Source organism: Entelurus aequoreus, linkage group LG13 (assembly GCF_033978785.1).
Source record: "Entelurus aequoreus isolate RoL-2023_Sb linkage group LG13, RoL_Eaeq_v1.1, whole genome shotgun sequence".
Classification (NCBI taxonomy): Eukaryota; Metazoa; Chordata; class Actinopteri; order Syngnathiformes; family Syngnathidae; genus Entelurus; species Entelurus aequoreus.
The window spans coordinates 32,082,487-32,106,537 of NC_084743.1; the positions used below are offsets into that span (position 1 = coordinate 32,082,487).

Genomic DNA, 24,051 nt, shown 5'->3' on the forward strand with positions numbered 1-24,051 from the left:
ACTAATGAATCATTTTCGGTACTATACCGCCTCTGAAACGTACCGGTCCCGGACACACCCGCGCCCGCGTCGTCGTCACGTCGTGTCATTGCTGGTTTACGAGCAGATGAGCATGTTCGGCGGCACACAATCACGTAGTACTTACAAGCAGACAGTGTATAGACACAAAAGGGAGAACGGACGCATTTTGGCTTAAAAACTAACGATAAAGCTGAAGTTATAACACTGAAACGCCCTCAAGAAAAGATGCTTTAAGACATGGCTAGCTAGCTAGCGGCTAACATCCATCCGCAGTCAGCAGTGTTTTAGCTACTTCTAAATCACTAATCCTTATCTCCATGGCGACAAATAAAGTGAGTTTCGTACAAGTATCATCCCTGCAGGACGAGGAATAGCTAAACATGCTTCACTACACACCGTAGCTCACCGGCAAATGAAAACAAACGCCATGGGTGGATCTACACCTGACATCCACTGTTATGATATCAAGTACAGCCACGTATCTAGTCGATACTACTATGATTACATCGATATTTTTTGGCAGTACAACATCTTCTTTCGTTTAAAAAAAAAATCATATTATGTTTATAAACTCAGGAAATATTTCCCTGGACACATGAGGACTTTGAATATGACCAATGTATGATCCTGTAACGACTTAGTATCGGGTTGATACCCAAATTTGTGGTATCATCCAAAACTAATGTAAAGTATCAAACAACAGAAGAATAAGTGATTATTACATTTTAACAAAAGTGTAGACAGAACATGTTAAAAGAGAAAGTAAGCAGATAGTAAATGAACAAGTCGATTAATAATACATTTCCTACCACTTGTACTTAATAATGTAGACAAAATAATAGAATGATAAATGACACAATATGTTACTGCATATGTCAGCAAACTAATTAGGAGCCTTTGTTTGTTTACTTACTACTAAAAGAGTAGTTGTCTTGTATGTTCACTATTTTATTTAAGTACTAAATTGCAATAATAAACATATGTTTAATGTAAGATTTTTTTGTTCAAATAAAGCCAATAATGCAATTTTTTGTGGTCCCCTTTATTTAAAAAAGTACCAAAAAGTAACAAAAAGTATCGAAATAATTTTGGTACCGGTACCAAAATATTGGTATCGGGACAACACTACGCAGAAATAAGTATGCGTTTATTAAGTATCAGCTTCTTCCCTCAGGCCGTAAGACTCTTGAACACATCATAATTAAATTGTCCCCTCAACTCTCCCCAAAATGGATTAACTCGCTGGAATAAAAAAGACAATATAACATACATCCATAAACGTGGACGCATGTGAAAAAGTGCCATATATTTATCTGTACAGTAACCTATTTATTTATTTATTTATATATGCACCTTATTGCTTTTTTATCCTGCACTACCATGAGCTTATGTAACGAAATTTCGTTCTTATCTGTACTGTAAAGTTCAAATTTGAATGACAATTAAAAGGAAGTCTAAGTCTAAGTCTAAGTTTATTAAGTATTCGTGTTCATGTGGACATGGCCTCAGAGCTGGCATTGCCCACTACAGTTGCGGTCATGTCATTGTTCAACGCAAGATCTTCAGAAACTTGTTCGGGCATCCGATCTTGGAAAGGGCATCACAGAGAGCAGAGATGTGTGCCAGTATTTTCTCTGTTGTGGACAGGAGGAAAATGCCTCTGTAGTTGCCACAGTCCACCTTTAACCAAATGACGACAGGCTCTGTCTTTTTAACACAATTGCTAGTTCAATGCTGGACTGCACACTTGTTGAAGTGCTGTGCACGCTTCCACGTGTCAACTTTGACGGCAGTGGTAACGCTCGTGTGCCAAATACTTAGCCTTTTATCACGGGTTGTGGTTGAGTAGAGTAAATACATGACATAAAATACATGACATACATACAAGTAACACTTCCTGTTTTAATCGTTCAATACGTACCGTCTAGGAATTCGATATGCCTCTGTGCTGAACTGAAGGCTCTGTACTGAAAATCTGAATACGAATACATTCACTGTCACACCCGTAGTAATTATTACATGTTTTGTTGTTGCAATAGTTTATTGTAGTATTGGATTGTGTATAGCAGGTGAGGACAGAACACTAGGGATGCAAAGGCCATTTTGATTTTCTGATTTTTGTGTATAAAACTAATCCAATGTAGATCAACACAAGCTAAGCAGTTGTAGCTGACTACACACAAAGATGCAGACATTGTTGGGGCATAGAATCAATCGGAACGTAGTAGGCTTTATCAGATCATGCTCAAAGACTAATAGGACAGCTTGACCTGAACAGTTGTTTTCCAATCTACAATTCTAAAAAAATGTATTAATGTTTTTTTTAATAATCAATTAAAGTCAATGATGACCGTTTGATTTTATTGAAACTATTATTGGATACACCAACTGAAACCCCAATATTCGTCATCACAAAAAAACTTTTTTCTCATGCATTCCATTTGTATTGCTATTTTTTTTTTTTAAAAAATACATGAATTGCAATCAATATAAAGCTCCTGAGTTGTACTTTGGACATCCCTGACATGTAGAATCCAGAATCTAATTTCTACACACACATTGAACATGCAGATTTCAGTGTAATTTGCCTAATAAAAGCCAAACGTGTACATATTGGTGTATTTGTGTGTATCTTACGTGTTGTTGTATCCAGGGTGGTCGAGGTCATGACACACAGCAGCAGTCATGAGGATCAAAACGTCCACCTGAGTGAATTTCTCCTAAAGAAACATTCACTTTATTACACCCTTTAATCTCACACCAAACTATAGTCATTGAAATATATGAATGCTATATACTGTATTAATGATTAAATGATCAAATTGTATACAGTCTAAGTCTGTTTTGTGGTAATGCTTTATAATCAGACATTTTTTTCTGTGAAATATTGAAGCATCCAGTCAACAGTCAACCGACTGCGGGGGGGAAAAATTACGCACCTCTTCTCTTTGTTGTGTTTTTGTATGTAAGGCCACTTTGCAATGTTGCCTTTCACTCAACTTGTTATTGAATAAAGTTAACAAAATATTGTTTTGTATTGTTGTCTTTATGAAGGCTAAACTGAGTGTGTATCTCAAAATTAGAGTTCATCTAACATATTCACTTGGGTAACTGTTGCTTTTTGATGAGAAATTAAGGAAACATGAAGTCTTAAATATAAAGATGAAATATCTACTAACAGCATTACATGTCTTACCTGTAGGCTGCAGAGGCAGATCATACTGTACATCATCTGGGTGACGCAGAAGCAATGGCGGAAGTTGTGGAAGGGGTTATTCCTGTAGTTGTCGTGAATACAAAGCTATAAAGAAAACACATAGGTTTAAGGCATTTTCATATATTCTTTTCTTGAAGAAAAGTTGGGTTCAAAAGAGTAGGTTTGGCTCAGGTGGTGAATTAGCAACTAGAAAATTGCGGATTACATGTATAGATCAGTGGCTTAGACTGCAAGGGAAGCGCAGCTTCCCCTAAAATGGAAAATTAAATAAGTGGCCAAATATGTACTTTTGTGTTTACATTTCATTGACTAAATATGCACAACAATAAATTCAACTTTTGTTCAGAATCAGCAACTTTGGCGATAGCTGAAGCAACTTTCTTCTCATTCATTTTGGTCGTGTCACAGTGCATTCAACAGTATCGAAACGGAGCGTCCATTGACTTCAATGGGAGAGCATAAAGTGAATTGTTCCACTGCAGCCAAATTAGACTAGAGATGTAACAATATGTACATTTGATATGTTATCATTATTATCACGGTACTGTTGAATGCGCTCAAAAAGTACACACACTGCAATCTATGAAACAAGTTTTATTCAAAAAATGTAATAAAATAGATTGACACACAGTGGCAGAAGAAATATTTTAAAATGTTTTGGCTTTTTAAGAGACATGTTTTTATTTGAGTGTTTAAATATGTTTATCTTCTTCCATTTTGAATAAAAATCAGGTTTTGGGTGCATCACTTCCAGTTGATGACGTCACATGAGCTTACTTTCTGTTGTCATTTTTCCTTCGAGTATAGCTCGGTCACTCTGTCTAAGGTAACTCAGTCTGTAGGTTCAATGTACACTATTGAATAGTTTCGTTTCTCAGACAGCAATGATGACAATAATAATAATGATGATGATAATAATAATGATGACAATATTGGGTATTTTGTTTGTTAATGGGGAAAGTTCAAGTGACGTTATTTGTACCCGAAGGTAGATTTGTTTTGCAGTGTAAAATACAGGAGAATGGCATATGCATATATATTAAAATAAACAAAGGTATTCACACAAAACAGATCACATGACAATGACAATGCTGCCTGGGACCAGGACCAGGAAAAGAAAATAGAAAAAGTCACATGAACAATAAAAAGAAAGAGTAAAAGTTCGTAAAGGACAGTGAGATAAAACTACCATGAATTGTTAAGTAGATACAAATAAATAAATAAATATGTGCAATATAGCTATAGTTTGTTTAAAGGAATAACAGCGGCTGGAACAAAGCGGTTCCTATACCGAGATGTTCAGCATCTTGGGACCTTAAGCCTCCGACCAGTTGGGAGGAGTTGGAACTCACCATAAAGAGGGTGGGAGATTTCTGCTGTAATTGAGTTGGCAATCCACTGTACCTGCTGAGTGTACAAACTCAGCTGAGGCTCACCATTAAATCGACTTGACCACTTGATTATTTGGCTTAATCGGTTTTTCTCCATCAGAGGCAGCTTTCCAAACCACGACACCAGACAAAAAGATAAAACCGGTTCAATGAAAGCACGATCAAATAAAATCATCATGAAGAAATGACAATTTCCTAAGACAGTGAGGATGCTGGGGACTTCGTTTGCATACAGCATCAAAGTTATCCTTAAAATTCAAAATATTGTCAATAATGGTCCCCATAAGTAATTCCTGCTTGCCTTCTAAAATCAATAATCATATATTTTGTTTTACGATTGTTCACTTGTCAATATGAAGCATCACACCACTTGACAAAATCATCAACAATAGGCCTATGATTGTTCTCATTGCCCTGAAGGAGACTGACAAATACTGTGTCATCTACATACTTTAAAATAGTCAGATTTTTAAAAGTGCTCTGACACATTTTGTGTAGAGAATAAAAAGTATTGGCGAGAGCCCACATCCTTCTGGGGAGCCAGTCGAGGAGCACACTGTGTTTGATAAAAAAAAACATTCACTCTGACTCTTTGCGTTCTGTTTTTTAAAAAGTCTAAAATCCAGCTCACAAGATTATTACTTACGTTAAAATCTTCTAAAAGACAATCAATCAAAAATGTGGGGTTGAATGGTATTAAAAGCAGATGAAAAGTCAATAAATAAAAGACGGGCATGAGACCCACTTCCCTCCAGGTGTTTAAAAAGCAAGTGAAGCAGAGTCAGTGTGGCATCATCCACTCCTCTTTTAGACCAATAAGCAAACTGCTGTGGATCAAGAGCATGCTCAATGTTTTTTATAAGTTCTGCTCGCACCAGTCTTTCAAGTGTTTTCATTGGCAGAGAGGTCAGGGCTATAGGTCTAAAATAATTAAAAATGTTAGGACGATTGGATTTTGGGACTGGGACAATTATAGCATCTTTCCAGACTTTGGGGACATGCTGTGTTTCTAAAGATTGGTTAAAAATAGATGTAAAAACTGAGCACAGTTCTTTTGCACAGAACTTAAGTAGTCGACCACAAATATAATCTGGTACAGGACTCATGTTTACTTTTGTGTGTGAAAAAAAAGGGTATTTCAACATATTTTTGATTAATGAGAAGGTGTTCGGTACTGTGAAGTTTGAGACTGAGTTCTTGTATTTCCTTACTAAAATCAAGAGTGTCAAAACGGTTATAAAAATAATGAAGAGCATTAGCAAAATCAGAGTCTGAATTACAAATATTTAAATGTGCACTAGTGTTTACTTTCTGGGCGCCGGCTAAGGTTTTCATACTGGACCATTCTGACCCAAGGTTGTTGGCAACCGTCTTGTCTTCCATTTGGGACTCATAGCTCTGTTTTGTTTTCAGAATTAAAATTTTCAGCTCCTCTGAAGCCAACTGAAAATCTGACACAGAACCCAATTGAAAAGCAATTTTCCTTTTCTGTATGCTGGACTTTACTGACTTAGTGACCCATGGCTTGTTATTTGGGTAGATTTTAACCCTTTTACTAGAAATAATTATATTTCTTAAAAAGGCAGATTATGAGCAAATTACATCAGTAAATTCATCCAAGTCATTAGAGGACTGCTTAAACATACCCTAGTCAGTGCAGTCAAAACATTCGTGCAGGGAGAGCACAGATTCTTCTGACCATACTTTCACCTCCCTGGTTTGCACTTTTCCCTTTTTTAAAAGAGTTTTGTAGATGGGCATAAGGTGCACACAGTTATGATCCGCTTATCCCCAAGAGGGAAGGTGGAGGGATTTAAAAGTGTCTTTAATTGACCCATAACAAAGATCCAAGGTTTTGTCCCGCTTGGTTGGACAGGACACACATTGATAAACGTTTGTAAGGGACTTTTTTACGGTTACATGGTTAAAATCCCCCATTATAAAATTGAGAGCATCAGGTGAAATAGATTTCAGTTCATGAATGACATCAGAGATTATGCCTAAAGCAGAAGCAGCGCTTGCCTTCGGGTGGATGTAAACAGTCGTTACAAAAAGTTGAGGAAACTTGATATCAGCAAAAAAAACAAGTATCGGACTATATCGACTTCAATCTAAAATTTCCAACATAAGCAATCCGATATGAGCAGTCCTGCAGCGTGAAAGCACACAAGGTTAGCCTTTTCTTGTATTCGAGTAAACTCATTCACAAAAGGTAATTATGGTAGGCCTTATGGGCTACTAGGAGTTAGCAGCTACACAACAGCTAAGCACACAAGCTAGACATATATAATAAGTGTCCTTAAATGAACAATACTGCAGTCTAAAACTGCAATGGATCATGATCGGATGAATGGATCACATTTAGTGATCCTTCACTAAATGTGATGCACCTATCCATTAAAGCAGTGGTCACCAACCTTTTCGAGCCCAAGGTCCCTGATCTCAGCCAAAAACCAAAGCAAGATATACCCCAGTGTCAACTATGTTTTTTATATATATATATATACAAATACAATATATACAAATATATATATATACAAATATATATACACAAATATATATATATATACACAAATATATATATATATATATATATATATATATATATATATATATATATATATATATATATATATATATATATATATATATATATATATATATATATATATATATATATATATATATATATATATATATATATATATATATATATATATATATATATATTTATATACATACACATATATATATATATATATATATATACATACACATATATTTGTATTGTTTTGTTTTATTAAATACAAAGCTTTGTGTCGTCGTTATTGGCTGATGTCAATATTTCAACATTTAGGCTTTTTCTCATTGTGTTTGTTGCCGTTTTCCCAATTTCTGCTGGTGTTTTTTGTCTGTTTTTGCAATGTGCCGAGTAAAGGGCCACACATGGCTCCTGTGCCGCACTTTGGGCACCACTGCTGTAGAAGCTAACTGTTTATGGTCACAGTAGTCTTAGTACCGTAGTATATTTGTTCTGGTCAAATATGAGATGCGAGTCACATGGTTTTAACGTCAGCATTAGAATTAGTAAAATCAGCTGTTCACCTGGCGGGTTTTTCCTTTGTGATAAAGAAGGGATAAACAGGGAGTCCTTCTCTGGCTGCCGCCTTGTTTTATTATATATTACTGCCTTTGCACATGTCAATGTTTAGTTTTGTATACACAGTGAATCAACACAAAATCCATACTTGGGCGCAATGTCTCGTATGCTTCCCGTCATAGGTGGGCAATGATGGTCATGGACTCGTGGTGGAGGGAAGAGTTGTTTGATATTGGATGCTAGAAAAAGTCAGATTTGCTGCAACACTCAGTGAGACATTCAGTTGCAGCGCAATGATTTATGAGCACGTCATGCATCGCACATTCACAAGACGAGCGGGTGTAGAGCGCGACTGCACTTGGGGTGTGTGGCCGTGGTGTATAGAGCCGAGGGATCTGAGGCTGAAGAGAGGCAGAGGCGTGTGTATTTTTGGGGGTTAAAATGCATGCCTGTTAGCGGGTCTGTTGGTCATTCTCCGATTGGGGGTGTCACTGATGTCATATTAAATTTGTATTTTTTTTCTAATATTTCCGCGATCGACCGGTAGGGTTCCAAAGATCGACCAGTCGATCGCGATCGACGGGTTGGCGACCTCTGCATTGAAGGGATATCAGTCTATGGAGAGTATTTAGGACTACTACTCGTTTTGGACTGATGATATTTCCATTAGTTTATTGATACTGCTTGTATGTTTCTTACCAGCCATCTCTTCAGTGTAATAGGGTTTATGTTGAAGTCTTTGACCAAACCCAGATCATGGTACATATGTTCCAGACAGCTCAACATCTGCAAGAAAGAAAATCATGGTTTCGTCATACAGTATAACGCAGTATTTTATGTATAATACTGTGCCATTGTGATATTGTCAATTTCCATGTAACTCTGGTAGTTACTACATATAAACCAGGAACAGATACATGTTGGTCAAACAAATACCTTGTGCTGGGCTGCAACCTGTCCTGTGACAGGCACAGTACAGCCTTGCACATCAGCACAACCAATGCATATGGAAACAGGGAATCCATTCCCAATCAGATACTTCAACTAAACAGACATTGTGTTGTGTGAGGAACCCAAAACCCATAAAATATATTATTTAAACCTAGAACCTTCTTGTCACAAGGCAACAGTGCAAAACACTCATCTGCTGAGCTTGCTGTCTACCTATCTTTCCATAATTAAAACATCTGGGGCCTCATGTATTAAGTGTGTGTACGCACAAAAACCTGGCGTGTGCATGTTTTCACGGCTAAGTTGAGATGGTTTAACAGTGAACTGAACGTGGAAATGTGCAGTGCTTCACATCAACTTCATGGCTCACATATGCACAAATTGTACATGCTGTGGATACTTTGACAACACACAGAGGTGGTATTTGGGGCTTTGCCAACATTTTATTTCAACAATGTAAAAGATCGAGGCAAGAACACCAAATTCACTTTTTTGCCAATGCATTTGCATTTTTAGATTCATATTTGTGATAGCGTCTATAACTTTATCGGGGCCAGCAGTCTCCAAACTTTTTGACTTAGGTGCCACATGAGATTAAAAGAATACGATCTGCGGCCTGGGTGTGTTATATATATATATATATATATATATATATATATATATATATATATATATATATATATATATATATATATATATATATATATATATATATATGCACACGCACATATACTGTATATGTATGTGTATATGTATATATACATATATATGTATATATACACATGTATATATACATACATACATACATATATATGTATATATACTAGGGGTGTAACGGTACGTGTATTTGTATTGAACCGTTTCGGTACGGGGGTTTCGGTTCGGTTCGAAGGTGTACCAAACGAGTTTCCACACGGACATATTAAGTAGCGTACCGCACGTTGTGTAAACAATGCACACCGAGGCACAACACACGGCATGCTAGCAGCGACCGGGCTACGACAACATGTAAAAGCCAGAGCTGGAAGACCCTCCTGCCTCGTTAAGATCTCCCGTTTGGGAACACTTTGGCTGTGCGATACAACAATGGAGGACAGAGGTTTGACGACATTGTTTAGCAGCTGCTTCTGACAACACGTCAAACATGCTAACCCATTTGAAGCGTCACCACCGCATTCAAGCAGCCTCTCCTCGACGAGTCAGGCAGGGCTAAAGCAATAACAAATGTTTTTATAGCAGCAGATTTAAGACCATATTGCATTAGAAACTAGATAAAAGTCTCAATCAATCAAAAAAAGCACTTTATATGTAGAAAGATTTTGTTAAGAAACCATTCTGAGCCTTATCTTATTTATGTGTATATGTATGTTATACCATTGTTTACAAATTTGGTAAATAAATAACCAAAACATTTATATTTTGTTGTTTTCTTACTGTACCGAAAATGAACCGAACCGTGACCTCTAAACCGAGGTACGTACCTAACCAAAATTTGTGTGTACCGTTACACCCCTAATATATACATATATATGTTAAGTCAGGAAACAACACAAGAGGCTATATCATCCCTACAAGCCTGTTTCGCTGGTTTCCCTGCTAACATATATTCCGCTCTACCCCGGTATTGAGCACTGTATAACGGATAAACCACAGAAACCTTGACTATATATATATATATATATATATATATATATATATATATATATATATATATATATATATATATATATATATATATATATATATATATATATATATATATATATGCGTGTGTATATATACATACATACATACATACATACATACATACATACATACATACAAACATACATACATATATATGTATATATATATATATATATATACATACATACATACATACATACATACATACATACATACATATATATGTATATATACATACATACATACATATTAGGACTGTGAATCTTTGGGTGTCCCACGATTCGATTCAATATCGATTCTTGGGGTCACGATTCGATTCAAAATCGATTTTTTTTTTTAATTCAACACGATTCTCGATTCAAAAACGATTTTTTTCACGATTCAAAACGATTCTCTATTCATTCAATACATAGGATTTCAGCAGGATCTACCCCAGTCTGCTGACATGCAAGCAGAGTAGTAGATTTTTGTAAAAAGCTTTTATAATTGTAAAGGACAATGTTTTATCAACTGATTGCAATAATGTAAATTTGTTTTAACTATTAAATGAACCAAAAATATGACTTATTTTATCTTTGTGAAAATATTGGACACAGTGTGTTGTCAAGCTTATGAGATGCGATGCAAGTGTAAGCCACTGTGACACTATTGTTCTTTTTTAATTTTTTTTTATAAATGTCTAATGATAATGTCAATGAGGGATTTTTAATCACTGCTATGTTGAAATTGTAACTAATATTGATACTGTTGTTGATAATATTCATTTTTGTTTCACTACTTTTGGTTTGTTCTGTGTCGTGTTTATGTCTCCTCTCAATTGCTCTGTTTATTGCAGTTCTGAGTGTTGCTGGGTCGGGTTTGGTTTTGGAATTGGATTGCATTGTTATGGTATTGCTGTGTATTGTTTTGTTGGATTGATTAATAAAAATTAAAAAAATCAACAAAAAAAAAAGCGATTTTTTAAAAATGAGAATCAATTCTGAATCGCACAACGTCAGAATCGCGATTCGAATTCGAATCGATTTTTTCCCACACCCCTAATACATATACATATATATGTATACATACATACATGCCTATACATACATATATATATATGTATACATACATATATATATATATATATATATATATATATATATATATATATATATATATATATATATATATATATATATATATATATATATATATATATATATATATATATATATACCTTTAAAGTTTTGTAATCAATCAGAATTATCAAGCAGCTAAAATGCGTCACGTCGAAGTGTGTAGAATGTTTTACCCATACAGCTTGTTAATGGACTTAAATGGGTACATTTTTTGATTGTGTGTGGTGATTATGTTTTTTTTATAATGTCAACATACTTCAGTGGGAAAGTTGTGTGGTTCTGTACAACATATATTAACTTTCTATGTTGTTTTTTAATTAATCAGACCATGGGTGGGAAAGGCTGTCTGAAAGGTCCCTATGTTTTGCTTCTATGCACTTTATGATGCTGATGTTATGCCCATGTTCAATGCCTAACAAAACTAATGTACGTAGAGCAAAAGGGACAAGCGGTAGAAAATGAATGGACTGGATAGCAGAACATTAGCAACAATTAAAGGCCTACTGAAATGAATTTTTTTTATTTAAACGGGGATAGCAGATCCATTCTATGTGTCATACTTGATCATTTCGCGATATTGACATATATTTGCTGAAAGGATTTAGTAGAGAACATCAACAATAAAGTTGCAACTTTTGGTCGCTGATAAAAAAAGCCTTGCCTGTATCGGAAGTAGCGTGACGTCAAAGGTTGAAAGGCTCCTCACATTTCCCCATTGTTTTCAATGCAGCGAGAGCGATTCGGACCGAGAAAGCGACGATTACCCCATTAATTTGAGCGAGGATGAAAGATTTGTGGATGAGGAAAGTTAGAGTGAAGGACAAGAGTGCAGTGCAGGACGTATCTTTTTTCGCTCTGACCGTAACTTAGGTACAAGCTGGCTCATTGGATTCCACTCGCTCTCCTTTTTCTATTGTGGATCACGGATTTGTATTTTAAACCACCTTGGATACTATATCCTCTTGAAAATGAGAGTCGAGAACGCGAAATGGACATTCACAGTGACTTTTATCTCCACTACAATACATCGGCGAAGCACTTTAGCTACGGAGCTAACGTGATAGCATCGGGCTTAACTGCAGATAGAAACAAAAGAAATAAACCCCTGACTGGAAGGATAGACAGAAAATCAACAATACTATTAAACCTGTAAATACACGGTTAATGCTTTCCAGCTTGACGAAGCTTAACAATGCTGTTGCTAACGACGCCATTGAAGCTAACTTAGCAACCGGACCTCACAGAGCTATGCTAAAAACATTAGCTATCCACCTACGCCAGCCAGCCCTCATCTGCTCATCAACACCCGTGCACACCTGCGTTCCAGCGATCGACGGCGCGACGAAGGACTTCACCCGATCACAGATGCGGTCGGCGGCCCGGAGACGGAGGAAGTCCAGGTGAGGTCGGCGGCTAGCGCGTCTGCTATCCATCTCAAAGTCCTCCTGGTTGTGTTGCTGTAGTCCGCCGCTAATACACCGATCCCACCTACAACTTTCTTCTTTGCAGTCTTCATTGTTCATTAAAAAAATTGCAAAAGATTCACCAACACAGATGTCCAGAATACTGTGGAATTTTGAGATGAAAACAGAGATTTTTGTATTGGATTCAATGGTGTCCGCATACTTACGTTTCAACGACTGACGTCACGCGCATACGTCATCATACATAGACGTTTTCAACCGGAAGTTTAGCGGGAAATTTATAATTGCACTTTACAAGTTAACCCGGCCGTATTGGCATGTGTTGCAATGTTAAGATTTCATAATTGATATATAAACTATCAGACTGCGTGGTCGGTAGTAGTGGGTTTCAATAGGCTTTTAAAGTTTAATGTTGTCAAATACTAACATGGGACCTTCCCATAGGTCGTATTGTAAATGCTGGCGAGCCGCGGGCTGTAGTTTGGGGAGCCCTGATCTACACAATCATTTTGCCACTTTTTGCAGTCACAATGTGTTCTTGTGACACCTCTTCTGAAGTTTTACGTATCATTGCAGCAACTATCTTTTCAAACGGGGTGAGCATTACTTTATCACCGGTGCCATCACCTGTTTTGGCCACATCCATCTTCTTCTTCACATTCCTGATGTAGTACCACTTATTTCCTATTTGCTTCTGTATGCGGTTCTCTGACTCCACACCCTTGCACACTTTCGCCAGTGGACAGCGTGCCAAAAATAATATTTTGGCGTACCTTTACTTCAGCAAGAAGCACCTCCAACTCCCTGTGAGTAAATTCCTTCATTTTCACGATCTTGTGCCTTATCTTTGTGTTTTCTGATTGTGCAGAGTGTGGGGTTTAAGGCTCGTGGCAAATCTAAATATGATTTGTGTATTTAAATAGGGGTGTGCACAGGGAGTGGCCAGCTGCACTCCAACATGTGCGCTCAATTCCACGTGTATTGGAATGTAAACAAATAAACGTGATTGGATTAATGCATACTTTTTTTCCGTACAACCTCACATGTATGATCTGAACAGTTGTTTTTTTTTCATTTTGTCAGTGTTCTAACACAATGGGCCAGAAAAACACCCAAAAACCTAAAACCTTGTTTTTTTTTTAACTTTGAAAATCTGCAACAGATTCTGTTCCTCTGCTCCCGTACAGCATATATGGTACCGCATGAACAAACACTTCTCTAGTGAGACTAAATGGTTTCATTTTTTGGGTCAGTCCCTCCAGGAATCCACCATGTTGCGATTGCGCTAATTCACGCAAATTCAACAAATCCCGGCCCCGCAACTTTGTCCAATGCCCGCAACTTCTCCACACATTTTGGCTATTTAGTGTCATTTTCGCCAATCTAATTCGTATGTTTCTAGTGTAGACGAAGCAGTAACAGCATCGTGTAACAATACAGTATATCACCTCTTAATTGCGCTAATGGCACAATTGTCAGCGCCTTGACTTCTGGATAATGTGGTATATAAATATTTAGCGACACACTTGCGTCCTCATTTTCTATTCATATATTCATCTCACCTTTTTTTAATTTAGGTTAAAACAATTAAGAACATAATTTCATTTGCAATGCTGACCTAGCAAAGAGGCAACATTTACATGACATTGAAGCGCTATAGATTAACAATGCTCAAGTGCTCTTAAAGGCCTACTGAAAATATTTTTATTTATTTAAACGGGGATAGCAGATCCATTCTATGTGTCATACTTGATCATTTCGCGATATTGCCATATTTCTGCTGAAAGGATTTAGTAGAGAACATCGACGATAAAGTTCGCAACTTTTGGTCGCTGATAAATAAAGCCTTGCCTGTACCGGAAGTAGCGTGACGTCGCAGGTTAAAAGGCTCCTCACATTTCCCCATTGTTTACACCAGCAGTGAGAGCGATTCGGACCGAAAAAGCGACGATTACCCCATTAATTTGAGCCAGGATGAAAGATTTGTGGATGAGGTACGTGAGAGTGAATGACTAGAGTGCAGTGCAGGACGTATCTTTTTTCGCTCTGACCGTAACTTAGGTACAAGGGCTCATTGGATTCCACAGTCTCTCCTTTTTCTATTGTGGATCACGGATTTGTATTTTAAACCACCTCGGATACTATATCCTCTTGAAAATGAGAGTCGAGAACGCAAAATGGACATTCACAGTGACTTTTATCTCCACGACAATACATCGGTGAAGCACTTTAGCTACGGAGCTAACGTGATAGCATCGTGCTTAAATGCAGATAGAAACAAAATAAATAAGCCCCTGACTGGAAGGATAGACAGCAGATCAACAATACTACTATCAGGAGACACCGAACCAAACACTGGACCTGTAACTACACGGTTAATGCTGTGCCGTTAGTGCTCGAAGCCTAGCAATGCTGTTGCTAACGACGCCATTGAAGCTAACATAGCTACGGGACCTCGTCAGAGCTATGATAAAAACATTATCTCTCCACCTACGCCAGCCCTCATCTGCTCATCAACACCCGTGCTCACCTGCGTTCCAGCGATCGACGGTGCGACGAAGGACTTCACCCGATCATCGATGCGGTCGGCGGCTAGCATCGGATAGCGCGTCTGCTATCCAACTCAAAGTCCTCCTGGTTGTGTTGCTGCAGCCAGCCGCTAATACACCGATCCCACCTACAGCTTTCTTCTTTGCAGTCTCCATTGTTCATTAAACAAATTGCAAAAGATTCACCAAAACAGATGTATTGAGATACAATGTGTCCGAATACTTCCGTTTCAACCATTGGCGTCACACGCAAACGTCATCATACATAGACGTTTTCAACCGGAAGTTCCGCGGGAAATTTAAAAGTGAAGTGAAGTGAATAACATTTTATATAGCGCTTTTTCTCAAGTGACTCAAAGCGCTTTACATTGTGAAACCCAATATCTAAGTTACATTTAAACCAGTGTGGGTGGCATTGGGAGCAAGTGGGTAAAGTGTCTTGCCCAAGGACACAACGGCAGTGACTAGGATGGCGGAAGCGGGGATCGAACCTGCAACCCTCAAGTTGCTGGCACTGCCGCTCTACCAACCGAGCTATACCTATAAATTGCACTTTATAAGTTAACCGGGCCGTATTGGCATGTGTTGCAATGTTAAGATTTCATCATTGATATATAAACTATCAGACTGCGTGGTCGGTAGTAGTGGGTTTCAGTAGGCCTTTAACATGCAGGTGTAAATGTGTTAAAACACAAATATATGTTTAAGATGGACAAACACTTTTCAAGCGTCAAACACATACAGAGAATGTGGGCAATAGATCAGACAGCAGACCATAAGGAAGCCTTTGATGGTGTTTCTGTCCATAATTACAATCAAATATTGTTATTAGTTATAATTAATTACAACAGTATAGTCATTTGACAATGAGCTCTGAGTATGTGTTTTTACTGCCATCTCCTGTCTACTTTGAGGTCTGTGATATAAGACAAGTTAAGCATCAATACAATATTTGTTATTACTTTACTGCTGAAATCTTGTGATTTTTGATGTTAAAGTTTACAAAGACTATTTAAAAAAAAAAAAGATTAATTCATTAAATCTCAAGTACATTCAATGTTAATGGGGAAAAAAGCCTCAAAACATCACAACTTTTGTCGCAACTTTCTCAAAAAGTTTCTACAAATTCAAAAACCAGCAATAACATGAAGGTAATGTTGGGTTATGTTTGGTGGGATAAATGAAAAGCTTTGACTTTTTACTTGTCTTTGATATTTTCCAAATTTAAGTGCATTTGGTTAAAATTGACTTCCGTTTTCCTAAAGTTGTTTTTTTATTGAGCTTTTGGCTGAGGTTTTTCCAGTTACATGGATATATGATATGCATATACTGATACAAGTGTTGCGTAGCAATTACCATAGCAACACAGACGTAACCGGTAATGGGGTCCAGCAGTTTTAAAGAGTTGAATATACAAAAAATAATTTAAATTAAACACATTTGAACAATCAATTTTTACAGTGTCACACTTGATGGATCATTAGTATTCTTACCTGAATAATTGTTCAATGATACAGATAAAACAGTCTCACCTCATTGGGCTCCCACTGCCAAGCATCGAATGTAGGCAATCTAAGAGCTTCTACTGTCTCCTTAGACAAATGATACTACACACAAACAGGAGCAGAGAGCAGGGGACACAGGAAGAAGAGAAACGGGAGTTTTGCGTCAGATAGGCTCAGCAAAGACGTCTTACCTCATTGGCCTCCCAGAGCCAGACGTCAAAGGCGGGTTTTTTGAGGGCATCAATGGTCTGTTGTGACAGCATGTACTGTAGACAACAGAGCTCCCAGTTAACCCTGTACACCTCTGCCTGGCTTGGGGGCACAGCTCTACAAAACACTCAATGATTTTGAGTGAGAAAGCCAATATTTGACTAGTCACATTGCATTGATCCACCACAAAGAAGAATGTTTTTCATTTGTGTCAAATCTTAGTTTCTCACAAAGTGAACGCACCCCTCAAGTTTCAGCCAAAATATTATTTTACTGTATCATCTCAAGGGACATTCCTATATCATGCATTCTTGGATATAGCTTAAGTCAGTTTACACCTTAAAGACAGTACAGATTTACTGTCCTTTAAAAATAAATCAACAGGAAGCCATCATTGTGTAAATAGCTGGCAACAAGTGAGTAGACCTCACAGAGTCCACATAGTGTAAATGTTTAGTGTGAGCAGTGAGCACCATCATTATCTAGTAGTGCCTTATTCCTTTTAGCCATGGAATCGAGCAGAGCAACACAGGTTGTTGCTTGAACTCTTTTTCATACTTGTTCACACAAAGTATCGGATTGATACCACAAATTGCAGTACCGTCCATTTCTATTCGGCACACCTGTGTTGCAAGTTATTGAACAATGATTAGTTATGTTGAGTAATTTTTAGTAGATAGTAAATCATTACTCCTATACAAGCTGTACACTGACCTTTATTATGTATATATACGTCTCTTTTTGATAGTATTGTCCCTTAAGAAGATATACTGCAATGTGTAATAATAAAGGTGGCTGAAATGTGAGGATTGTAATCACCTTTGTGAGAAACTGTATCTATTATATTACCATGGCAGTCATACTTACTGTGTAGTGTGACAATCACTACTGAATGAGAAAGTCAGTGGCTGTATTTATTTTTTCCCCCAATATGCTTTATTTGCCACAATTAATACCACCTCTTATTTGGATTGTTATTTATACTCATTAATTTCATTATATAATTCTGTCTGCATGATGCGGAAGCAGGGAACCTCTGTGGGCAACAATAGAACAAAAAAGAACATGAAACCGTAATTACTACATGGGCGAGAGTGATGCAATAACCCTAATTAGGAATTATTTAAATAATAATTGTAGCATTTAGCATAATGACACATTTCCACAGCTGGCTTGGAGCTCAAAGTACAAGAAACATGGCATTTATGCTGTTTATGCTTATTCGTGCCCCTACTTTGTGGTAAATACATATTTTTGGCTGCTGATTCTGTAAGTTTAACCCCCTTACAAAGATACAATATCAAATCCAAAATTAATTAGTATTGGATTGAGTGTAGTGATGTAAAAATAAGAAAATGTCATATCACGGTTATTTTGAACAAAATTATATCACGGTTATTATTATCTTTGATTAGTGTTGTTGAATGTGCTCTAAAAGTATCTACACACACATTGAAATCTATCAACCATCTTTTAAATAAATAAATAAACAGACACAATATACTTTCCTTGGCAGAATAAATAAATATTGTTCTGGTTTCTGAATAATCCCAAATACACAGAAACCATAAAAACTTTATTAAATCCTACAAAGAAACTTTAGTCTTTGTACGATAATTCCCAAAGGTTCCAGTTATCTTGGTTGCTTTGCATAAAAGTCATGATTTTTCTAAAATGTGCTCCAAATGAGACAAACTTGCGTACATCACGCAAAATTGTCAATTGCTGGAACACATTCCTCTTTGGGATCTTACAATTTACATTTTGCAGAGTCCCATAATCTCTGAACTTCCAAAATCAGAAAAAAAAATCAGCTTTTTAATAAGAGCATGACAACACCCACATTTTGGGTATTGCTCCAATACCGAGTAAATAGTCAGGGTCAGGATTGGTCATACCATTGCTGATACTTAAAATGTTGAAGTTCATTTAACAACTGAATTTTTTATCACAATTATAATCAGATAAAAACAAAGGATGGTGGTGTAACAATATCAATTACATTTTTATATTACTTCCTACTATTGGTTTTGATTTATATCCTTTAGGTTTTGCCCTTAAAGTCATCCTGTGTCCAGGAATATATTTCCTGAGTTTTTAAACAATAAGAAAAACTAAGATTTTTTGACAATAAAAGATAGATAGATCTCCGAGAGAAACATTACAAAAAATATCGATCTAGCCACTGTAGTATCGACATCATGCTGATATTATACCTAGTATCATTATTGTAAAATATGTATCGATCCGCCCACCTACATTTAAGAGCTCTAACTCACGATCAGTGGTTAGCATATTTTCTTATGGGGCGGTATAGCTCGGTTGGTAGAGCGGCCGTGCCAGCAACTTGAGGGTTGCAGGTTCGATCCCCGCTTCCGCCATCCTAGTCACTGCCGTTGTGTCCTTGGGCAAGACACTTTACCCACCTGCTCCCAGTGCCACCCACACTGGTTTGAATGTAACTTAGATATTGGGTTTCACTATGTAAAGCGCTTTGAGTCACTTGAGAAAAAGCGCTATATAAATGTAATTCACTTCACTTCACTTCACTTACGGTGTGTAGTGTAGCATGTTTAGCTATTGCTCGTCCTCCTATGACAGGGGTCGGCAACCTTTACCACTCAAAGAGCCATTTTGGCAAGTTTCACAAATTAAAGAAAATAATGGGAGCCACAACATTTTTTTAAAAAGAAAAACACTGCATACAAAGCTTCAATTGCTTTGTGCTATGTTAACCAGGGGTCTCTGACACACGCACCGGCACGCACCTTAATATGGAAATTTGATGTTAGTGCGGCCCGCGACTTTTGAATGAATGGCGCTTGATAGCGTCATACTTGCCAACCCTCTCATTATTTACGGGAGACTCCCGAATATCAGGGCGTGATGGCACTGCTTTTGGTGCCCTCTACAGCCTGCCCAAACAGTGTACCTGCTCGACCACATGTAGAATGCAGCTTCAGCTTGCTCACGTAAGTGACAGCAAGGCGTACTAGTTCAACAGCCACACAGCTTACACTGGCGGTAGCCGTATAAAACAACTTTAACACTGTTACGTTACAAATATGCGCCACACTTTTAACCCACACCAAAAAAGAATGACAAACACATTTCTGGAGAACATCTGCACTGTAACACAACATAAACACAACACAACAAATACCCAGAATCCCATGCAGCCCTAACTCTTCCGCTCAACCGACGCACGGAGGGGGGGAGGGTTGATGTGTGGGGGGGTTCGGTGGTAGGGGGGTGTATAATCTAGACCGGAAGATTTAGGGCTGCATGGGATTCTGGGTATTGGTTGTGTTGTGTTTATGTTGTGTTACGGTGCGGATGCTCTCCAGAAATGTGTTTTTCATTCTTTTTTGGTGTGGGTTCACAGTGTGGCGCATATTTGTAACGTAACAGTGTTAAAGTTGTTTTATACGGCTACCGTCAGTGTAAGCTGTGTGGCTGATGACTAAGTATGCTTTGCTGTCTCCTACGTGTGCAAGTAAAAGCTACATACAACATGTGGCCGGGCTGGCACGCTGTTTGTAAATGCTATAGAGAACAATTACTGCAGTGCAATTAGGGCACGCCCTTAATTTAGTAATTAGAGTGAAAATAGGATAATTTTTGCCCTGGGAGTTTGCTAGGAGAGGCACTGAGATCCATAAGTCTCCTGGGAAAATCGGGGGCTCGGCAAGTATGCAGCTGAGCCGCATCAGAGTGGTCAAAGAGCTGCATGCGGCTCCGGAGCCGTGGGTTGCAGACCCCTGTCCTATGATAATGATACATGTAGAACCCTCAGTTTATTTGCCGTCATGGAGGCGAGGATTGCTGACTTAAAAGTGGCTTTGCACCGTGATACATTAGTTGCTAGCGAAGAAACTACATTGCCTTGAGGGTGCGGCCGTTTGCTTTTTGTTGTCAAATTTGCGGGACACAGCTAAAATGATATAAGAATAATATGAAAAGCTCTATTGATAGCCAAATTGATATAATTTTCCTCGTATATTGTCTAAATAGCACAACCCTACTGTTAATCGTTACATCCCATGTCAACCGCGGTTGTCGACATAAAATGTGAGAGCCAAAAGAGCCATTTCTACAAAAAATGGGCAGTTTATGTTGCCGTGTTGTAGTATTGACTTTATCCTTATTGCTCAGCAGTGTGGTACTGCAACATTACTGTCAAAAACTGTCAGAGAGTATATCTGACAGAAGTCACAAGATATGTGCAAGAAATGGTTCGTCATGTGGACATAAGCAGGTTCCACTGTACTATCAAACAACATAATTTCTACTGTATACACAGTACATGTCTTTAGATCATGTTTTTTTTGCCATGAACTCACTTGTATCATTTTTAATAAAAACTGCCTTCAATTTGACTTCTCTGTCAAACTGAAAAATGAATGAACAGAGAGTGAGCGGCAGCTTACCTTGGGATAGGAGGGTACATCCCTGCGAGGAGTTAGCTTCTTTATGTCTTCGAAGAAGTTACTACAGAATCAACATAGAAAAATGTAGCTCAGTGAAAAAAATATATTAACAATACTACAACAGTAACAAGAGATTCTATACATTTTAAATCAACATATTGTAGTTCCATTGTCCACACTAACTCCTTTGATTTCCAAAAATGTACCCTAACATTTGGAGTATTTAGGCCCTTTTTCACCGCAGGAACTTTTAAAGGAACTTTCCCCATTTACCCGGGTAAATAAAGTTCCCCCTGTGTTTCCACCAAAAACTACCCAGGTAGATTTAGTTCTTCAGTAACTTTCTGGAGTTCCTGCACGCTAGTTAGGACTTTTAGAAGGTACCCGGAACCTTTTCGAGGGCGGGCTTTGCTGTCGCACGCTGATTGATTGAACACAGTGGGGGGCGTTCCTAAAACTAGTCCTAATAATGTTTTCAAACACACGACTGCCATTAATAAGTATGCGAGGAAGACTTGTTTATTTCTTATTTTTTGTCTATTTCTATTACAAACCCCGTTTCCACATGAGTTGGGAAATTGTGTTAGATGTAAATATAAACGGAATACAATGATTTGCAAATCATTTTCAACCCATATTCAGTTGAATATGCTACAAAGACAACATATTTGATGTTCAAACTGATAAACTTTTTTTTTTTGGCAAATAATCATTAACTTTAGAATTTGATGCCAGCAACACATGACAAAGAAGTTGGGAAAGGTGGCAATAAATACTGATAAAGTTGAGGAATGCTCATCAAACACTTATTTGGAACATCCCACAGGTGAACAGGCAAATTGGGAACAGGTGGGTGCCATGATTGGGTATAAAAGTAGATTCCATGAAATGCTCAGTCATTCACAAACAAGGATGGGGCGAGGGTCACCACTTTGTCAACAAATGCGTCAGCCAATTGTTGAACAGTTTAAGAAAAACCTTTCTCAACCAGCTATTGCAAGGAATTTAGGGATTTCACCATCTACGGTCCGTAATATCATCAAAGGGTTCAGAGAATCTGGAGAAATCACTGCAGGTAAGCAGCTAAGCCCGTGACATTCGATCCCTCAGGCTGTACTGCATCAAAAAGCGACATCAGTGTGTATAGGATATCACCACATGGGCTCAGGAACACTTCAGAAACCCACTGTCAGTAACTACAGTTGGTCGCTACATCTGTAAGTGTAAGTTAAAACTCTCCTATACAAGGCGAAAATCGACGCCCCTGCTTATTTCAGCAAGACAATGCCAAGCCACGTGTTACATCAACGTGGCTTCATAGTAAAAGAGTGCGGTTACTAGACTGGCCTGCCTGTAGTCCAGACCTGTCTCCCATTGAAAATGTGTGGCGCATTATGACGCCTAAAATACCACAACGGAGACCCCCGGACTGTTGAACAACTTAAGCTGTACATCAAGCAAGAATGGGAAGGAATTCCACCTGAGAAGCTTAAAAAATGTGTCTCCTCAGTTCCCAAACGTTTACTGAGTGTTGTTAAAAGGAAAGGCCATGTAACACAGTGGTGAACATGCCCTTTCCCAACTACTTTGGCACGTGTTGCAGCCATGAAATTCTAAGTTAATTATTATTTGCAAAAAAAGAATAAAGTTAATGAGTTTGAACATCAAATATCTTGTCTTTGCAGTGCATTCGATTGAATATGGGTCGAAAAGGATTTGCAATTCATTGCATTCTGTTTATATTTACAACTAACACAATTTCCCAACACATATGGAAACGGGGTTTGTACAACAAACTTGACAAAGGAGAGAAAGAAGAACAAAATGAACTTTCGGTTTACAGGAACTTTTGTGGGGCATCTGTGTGCTGAAGAACACTGATCAGTGAAATGGACTAAATGGACCCTCATGAATTCATCATTTACTGAGAGGACGACTTTTTCACTGTTGGACATTGCGGACAAAAACCTGACTATTTATTAACCCTTCAATACACTTATTGCTTTGTATTTAATTTACTTACGTTTTAGTAAAATAACTGACCTAAAATTGTCTGTTTATTTACATGGTCTCAGTGTAGAAATATACTAAACCTCCCATACGTCATCAGCCTGATTTGTATAAACTACCCTGAACTGTGAAATGCGGTGGAAACACAAACCACACACCTATAGTTCCAGGAACTAGGAAGTTCCAGTAACCAACAGTTTAGAAACTTTAGAAAAGGGCCTATGGTGCTATATAAATAAACCTTGACCTTGACCCAAAACAAAAAAACATATCAAGAACACCACCAGCTAGCTCATCTTACCATTAGTGGTTGAACAGGACATGCTGTATATATTTTGTAAATGTTTATATTTTTTTTAAATTGCTTGTTGGTCCGACAATTTTTTCTGGTGTTTGGGCTTGTCACTCACCGCTGTCTCGTGCACGCAAGGGGCATGTA

The 24,051-nt window shown here is 37.7% G+C and overlaps 1 protein-coding gene across 3 annotated transcripts in view; it reads right to left on the reverse strand.

The window, feature by feature from the left end:
• The window catches only part of pde9aa (phosphodiesterase 9aa), a 140,331-nt gene that overhangs the window by 22,656 nt on the left and 93,624 nt on the right, over positions 1-24,051 (reverse strand). For 2 of the 3 annotated variants that reach the window (XM_062067736.1, XM_062067737.1), the window contains 5 exons: positions 21,603-21,663; positions 17,154-17,228; positions 8,429-8,515; positions 3,218-3,322; positions 2,659-2,741 (listed from right to left, as the gene is read on the reverse strand). In XM_062067736.1, coding sequence (XP_061923720.1) covers positions 2,659-2,741; positions 3,218-3,322; positions 8,429-8,515; positions 17,154-17,228; positions 21,603-21,663 — 411 coding nt within the window. Of the gene's footprint in view, positions 1-2,658; positions 2,742-3,217; positions 3,323-8,428; positions 8,516-16,989; positions 17,065-17,153; positions 17,229-21,602; positions 21,664-24,051 lie in introns of all 3 variants that reach the window. The other variant, XM_062067735.1, reaches the window with a different exon arrangement.